The 6,923-nt window shown below is 40.1% G+C and overlaps 1 protein-coding gene across 1 annotated transcript in view; it reads right to left on the bottom strand.

The window, feature by feature from the left end:
* The window catches only part of LOC103601427 (chromosome unknown open reading frame, human C17orf78), a 21,163-nt gene that overhangs the window by 6,051 nt on the left and 8,189 nt on the right, over positions 1-6,923 (bottom strand). The window contains exon 4 of the mRNA XM_008585834.1: positions 186-311. Within this exon, the coding sequence (XP_008584056.1) occupies positions 186-311 (126 nt within the window). The remainder of the gene's footprint in view (positions 1-185; positions 312-6,923) is intronic.

Below are 6,923 nucleotides of genomic sequence, written 5' to 3'. Positions count from 1 at the left end.
CCGGTCATCTTAAAAAAAAAAAAGAAATGGAATGATTTTTTAACGTAAACTCCATAACTTCTCAACCTCTAGGAAAATCCTAGGAGATCCAGACTAATCTTAGGGTTAAAGATGTTTCTTTTTCTTTCTGTTCTTGTTTTACCCTTACTTATTCTGTACTTGTTTCAGAGGGCTAGAAAAATCACCAATACTTGTAGTTTTCTCTCCTTCTTTATTCCCAGGAGTTATGGTAGTGGTAGTGGTGGAAAAATTCTCTGATGACACCCCCATCACTGGATAGACCTTACATTGGGAGATCCCTGGTAGAAAAGCTATAAAACAAGAAAGAAATAATGAAAGGACAACTTTAGGAGAAAACTTTATCTTACCTTCAGTTTTACCTGTTAAGCCCTTGCTCTACCCAGCTGAGATTAAACTTCTAATTGTAGCTCCATTTGACCTGTCTGTCCATAGGTTTAGGGTGTGGGCACAAAATAATGCCAGGAATAAATGAGAATAGAGCTACTAATAAGAGATATGGATTAAACCCCCATGGGTCCTTTGACTAACGTATGATCAGAGTGCAGGAGTAGATTAGACCTTGTTTGCCTATCATTCTCAAGGCTATAATAATAATAAAGATAGAAGGTGTAACACTGGTGAAAGTTTCCTTCTTTTCAAAACTTGGCTCTAAAGTCCAAGGAAGAATGTGAAATATTGGAATTTGCCCTAATGACTGCTGCAAGTCTGCTAGTGGAATCTAAGTCAACTACTCTGAAAGGGGATTGGGAAAAGCAGGAGAAGCTGGAAGAAGGAAAGGCTGCCCAGCTTCATACACTCCTTAATTTCATTTATTCATCAGATATTTAAAAATAACAGGCACTGGCTCAGTATTTTGTATTTATCAGTTGGACACATTCTAGCAAGAGAGCAAGCAAAAAGAGGGAGAGTTGGTGGGTGGGAAGTAGACAACCATGGACATAATACGTTTTATGGTAGATTAGAAAAAGGGTTAAGTGCTATTTTTAAAAAATTAAAAGTAGAGCAAAGGAAGTAGTCTGAGGGATATGGACGGGCAATTGTTGTGTAACCTGCAGTATAGGCTAGGTCTCATTGAGGAGAGAATCGAGCCAAGACTTGAAGGAAATGAGGGAATTATCCAAGCAGATGCCTGGGGAAGTAGTGACCTAAGCAGAGGGGACATCTAGAGTAAAGGCCCCAAGGCAGAATGTGTCTGGCATGGTTACAGCTTTAGAGGAGTAGCAAGGTGGCCAATGAGACTGGACGACCTAAGCAGAGGGGACATCTAGAGTAAAGGCCCCAAGGCAGAATGTGTCTGGCATGGTTAGAGCTTTAGAGGAGTAGCAAGGTGGCCAATGAGACTGGAGTGGCGTGACCAAGGGGAACAACTGTAGGAGATAGGGATCTAGAGGAAAGGGCCCGTATCATTTAAAGCCTTGAAGGCCAGTTTAAAGACTTCCGGTTTTTATTTTAATTGAAATGAAGATCCATTGCAAGGTTTTGAGCAGAGGAGTGACAGGATAGCTTTGATTTTAAAGGATCCATGGGCTGCTGTATTGGGAATGTACTACAGGGGGTAACGGTAGAAGCAGGGTAAGCTGTTAGGAGGCTATCACAGAAATCCAGGGGAGAGGTGAGATGATTCATACCAGCAGTGGAAGTGATGAGAAGTGGAGGGGTTCTGGCTGTAGTCTGGAACTAACTTCACTTGCCTCCAGGATTGAACTAATCTAATTCAGACGGTGGTTCCGTCTCATATCATTGCCTATTAAATTAAGGTCTGTAAGTTCTACTTGACTTTTCTACATTACTCTTCCATGTCTTAATTAAATCTGTGTGAAAATGATAGTTCTTTACTTCAGAGGCCAGTGGCCACAGTACCAAGCACAGTACATGAAATTACAGGGGAAGAATTTATCCCTGATATCAGTTTAATCAAGAGATCAGTGATGACAGAGACAATACAGAAAGTCAACAGATTTAAAAGGAAAAACAAGGAAATTTTCAGCATAGTGTCAATCAGTTCTCTGAAGCAGTAACATACATGAGACAGATGAGATGAAGATAAAATCTCAGTTTTGACAAGTCACGTAAGTTCTCCGAGTTTTGATTTCCTTATTTGTAAAATGGTTATAATAAAATAATACTTGGCCTACCTATTTCACAGGGGTGTTTGTGAAGATCAGAAACAAATAAAAATGAGAAAGCAGTTGTGAAAACATGTTGCAAATGGAGTGATATTATGATTGAAAGAAGAAATGTCTAGAAATGTCTGAGTAGAACTAGACATGTCTGAGTAGAACTCTGCCCTCTAGATACAGGGATAATGGTATTTCAGTGTGGCATGTCTTCCCATTACCTGGGAACCACTGCTTCAAAGTTTACTAAATAGGATTAATCTGTCATTATATTTTCAGTTCTGCCTGGTTTCTGTTAATGTCCATTCATGTTGGCAGCTCATCTCCTTTAGGTCTTCTCTGCTAGTTAACTGAGCATTAAGGTGGAACAAATTTGTAAATACAAACGCTTCATTCCCAGTGATGATGGAATTGTAACATTAGCTTTTCTTTTGCTAAAGATATCGAAACAAGAATGCCCCAATTTAAGGCGATATACAAAAATCTAAACTTATGAAATGGATAATGTAGGATAGTAATTTGGGATAATAAAGCGTCAAAGGATGCTTTACTTTACAAAATAATTTATTTTTATAGGGAACATTATATACCTTATATGTAAAAAGAAATCTCCCTTAGAGATTATTCTATATTAATACGAGCAGGTTGAAGGGCCATTTGAGAGGCCTTACATATGAGAGTGTGCTTGAAGACCTACTCTCAGCTTTGCATAGCTAGAAATTAGACCATCTAGTCAGAGCTCCCATTTGTAGCTGCAGAAACTGAACAGTAGAGAAATTAAGTAACTTGTCAAAGGTGATAATTAATATCAGAATAATTTGATGTTATTTTTCCTATACCTCATAGTTTCAGGCAGGGTAACCAGCCCTTAGGAATTAGCTCACACTAATCAAATTCCAAAGAACCTAATCCCCATAGTAAAATGACATTTTAAAAAATTTACATAGACTTGGCTGGCTGCTTAGCTCAGTTGGTTAGAGCATGCTGTTATAACACCAAGGTCAAGGGTTCTGATCCCTATACCAGCCAGCTGCAAAAAAAAAAAAAATCACATAGGGAATGTATTTGTCAAATGGATCAGATAGGACATTTTTTTCTCTTCTTAGTATCCTGTTCTAAACATATGGGTTCTGGGCTGGCAAGTTAGCTCAGTTGGGAGAGCGAGGTGCTGGTGATACTAAGGTCAAGGGTTCAGATCCCCATACCAATCAGCCACCAAAGAAATAAAGAATAATAAACATATAGGTTCCTATGAAACCTAATGCATACTTGGAAAGTTATTTTATTAATATAGAATCGGAGCAATAGGATCTAGATGGTATAAACTGTATCCATAAGTGTTAAAGAACTAATGAGTCATCTTTCTTCACCAGAAGGAAATTTCAGAATATTTATAATAGAGGGTCTTTTCCTTGGCTGAATTCCATTAACAGCAACAAGTAGTCTTCATCTTACCCTTTTCTATGTTCCATATCAACACATGTCTTCTTATGACCATCTGCATTGAGTACATTTTTATCCTTATGGTTTCACATTTCTATTTGGGGACATTTTCATGAACTATCTTCTGTTTCTAGGACATCCACCTATGGAGACTGATCTCATCCACAGAGTAGTAACTTCAGAGAGCATCTCTTTTATGACCTTGTACATTTGATCATTTATCTAATTTTTATTTCTACCTTATTGAAGTCTGATACATCCTGTTACCCAATGTAGGTTTAAATTCAGAATAGGCAGTTTCCAACTTATATAAGGGGTTATGTTTGGGGCCGGCCCGGTGGCGCACTGGATAAGTGCGCCGCTTGGGAAGCGCGGCGGCGCTCCCACCCGAGGGTTCGGATCCCACATACAGACCGGTTCCCGCTCACTGGCTGAGCGAGGCGCGGGGGCAACACCGAGGGTTGCAATCCCATTGCTGGTCCCCGGTCCGGTACGGGGGCAACACTGAGGGTTGCGATCCGTTGCCAGAAACGGAAAAAGACAAAAAAAAAAAATAAGGGGTTATGTTTCAAAAGTCTGTTCATAAATTGGCTGTTTGGAATTCATCATTGTAGTTTCACAAAAATGTATGGTGAATGATGGTTAGGCCCTAAACTAACCTTCAAAGATTCATTTAGTCTCTTTGCATGGCTCAGATAGTACAAGGTACTAGTTTAAACTCTGGATCTCAGAACCAACCAAGAGGAGGAACTTCCTCCTTTCCTGGGAGGCTAGCTCAAGGCAAATTTTTAAATTAGGACAGATTGATCTTTGACATCTCTCCATCCTCCCCCTGAACCTCCCAGTTTTCCTTATTGCAAATTTCTTTTTTTTTTTTTTTTTAAAAAAGAGATGAGCGGCAAGGGGATCCTTAACCCTTGGCTTGATGTTGTCAGCACCACGCTCAGCCAGTGAGCTAACTGGCCATCCCTGTACAGGGTCCAAACCCATGGCCGTGGTGTTATCAGCACCACACTCTCCTGAGTGAGCCACAGGCCGGACCCTTGTTGCAAATTTCTAAGAGCTAATGTCCTTAATTGCCCTGAGTCCCACATATATACTGTATAGCAGTATATTCACCCTGCCCGGAGAGCCCCAGACTCCACAATGACTTAAGTCCACTATTCCCCATCACAACTAGCATTGACTCAAGCAGGGTGTCACATGTTAAGAGGAAAAAAATCTGATCGAATTAATTTGCATTAATGTTGAATAACTGAAAGCCTAAAACCCTACCGGAGGCTTCTAAGTTTTTAATAGTTTTTTTGTCCCCACAAATTATCACTGGTAGGATTTTAGAAAGTATGATGAAGTGAGTGAAACATTCAGGTCATATGAGGATATATAACTTACTATATCCGGGCCTCATCCTGAGAGCCTATCCACTTATTTCCCAGTCTCTAGTTTTTGAAGTTTTTTTCCTTTTATTCTGGTTATAAACTCCCACTTTCTCTAAAAGTGTTTTGTTTTATTTTTCCAGCAGTGTAGCAGTAATATCTAGGGGATTGCCTGTATGTAAAGGGGAACTGCCTATACCAGTCTACTGATTGGAGACTGCTTGACAAAAAGAATGGCTGGGAGAAGGAAAGGATGGCAGAAGCAGTGAAACTTAAGGCCAAGGTCAAGAACATCAGCACCACACTCTCCTGAGTGAGCCACAGGCCGGACCCTTGTTGCAAATTTCTAAGAGCTAATGTCCTTAATTGCCCTGAGTCCCACATATATACTGTATAGCAGTATATTCACCCTGCCCGGAGAGCCCCAGACTCCACAATGACTTAAGTCCACTATTCCCCATCACAACTAGCATTGACTCAAGCAGGGTGTCACATGTTAAGAGGAAAAAAATCTGATTGAATTAATTTGCATTAATGTTGAATAACTGAAAGCCTAAAACCCTACCGGAGGCTTCTAAGTTTTTAATAGTTTTTTTGTCCCCACAAATTATCACTGGTAGGATTTTAGAAAGTATGATGAAGTGAGTGAAACATTCAGGTCATATGAGGATATATAACTTACTATATCCGGGCCTCATCCTGAGAGCCTATCCACTTATTTCCCAGTCTCTAGTTTTTGAAGTTTTTTTCCTTTTATTCTGGTTATAAACTCCCACTTTCTCTAAAAGTGTTTTGTTTTATTTTTCCAGCAGTGTAGCAGTAATATCTAGGGGATTGCCTGTATGTAAAGGGGAACTGCCTATACCAGTCTACTGATTGGAGACTGCTTGACAAAAAGAATGGCTGGGAGAAGGAAAGGATGGCAGAAGCAGTGAAACTTAAGGCCAAGGTCAAGAACCACTGCCCAGCAGCTATGGGGAACAGGCATTCTCACACAGTGTGGGTGGGAATACAGAATGGACCCGCCTCTATGGAGGGTTATTTAGAAATATCTATCAAACCTTTAACGCAGCAATCCTGCTTCTTGGAATTTATCTTATTGATAAATTACAGGTGTACAAAAAACAAAACAAAACATATAAGGTCATTGTTTACAGCATTTTTGTATTTCCAAAAGATTGGAAACAACCAAAATTCCATCAAGAGGGGACTCGTAAAATAACTTACAGTGCAAACATACAATGGAATCCTGTACAACTGTTAAAAAGAATAAGGCAAATTTATACATATTGATATGGAACAACCTATAAGATATATTGGTAAGTGGAAAAAGCAAGGTGCAGAACTGTATATATGGTATTCTGCCACGTATGTTTTAAAAATATGTACATCTAGGGGCCGGCCTGTGGCTCACTCGAGAGAGTGTGGTGCTGATAACACCAAGGCCACGGGTTCAGATCCCCATATACGGATGGCCAGTTAGCTCACTGGGTGAGCATGGTGCTGACAACACCAAGTCAAGGGTTAAGATCCCCTTACCAGTCATCTTTTAAAAAACAAAAAAAAATATGGGCCGAGCCTGTGGCGCACTCGGGAGGGTGTGGCACTGGGAGCGTGGCAGCGCTCCCGCCGCGGGTTCAGATCCTGTATAGGGATGACCGGTGTGCTCACAGCACTCACTGGCTGAGTGCGGTGCGGCCAGTCTCAAAAAGGACAAAAAAATAAAAATATGTACATCCACACATTCTTAGAGTATCTCCGGTCTGGAAGGAAATAAAATAAGTTGGTAGAAGTGGTTTGAATGTTTTACTTTGTGCATTCAAAATAAGTAGAATTCTTCCTAGCCAGAATATTAAGCAAGAGAAGTAAATAAAGGACATCCAAATTGGAAAAGAGGAAGTCAATTTTTCCGTGTTTGCAGGGGAAACAATCTTACATTTAGAAAAACTGGGTTGGCCGGTTAGTT

The sequence above is a fragment of the Galeopterus variegatus genome, unplaced genomic scaffold (genome assembly GCF_000696425.1).
Source record: "Galeopterus variegatus unplaced genomic scaffold, G_variegatus-3.0.2 Scaffold3730, whole genome shotgun sequence".
NCBI classification, from domain to species: domain Eukaryota; kingdom Metazoa; phylum Chordata; class Mammalia; order Dermoptera; family Cynocephalidae; genus Galeopterus; species Galeopterus variegatus.
This window is presented reverse-complemented; position numbering and strand designations above follow the sequence as displayed.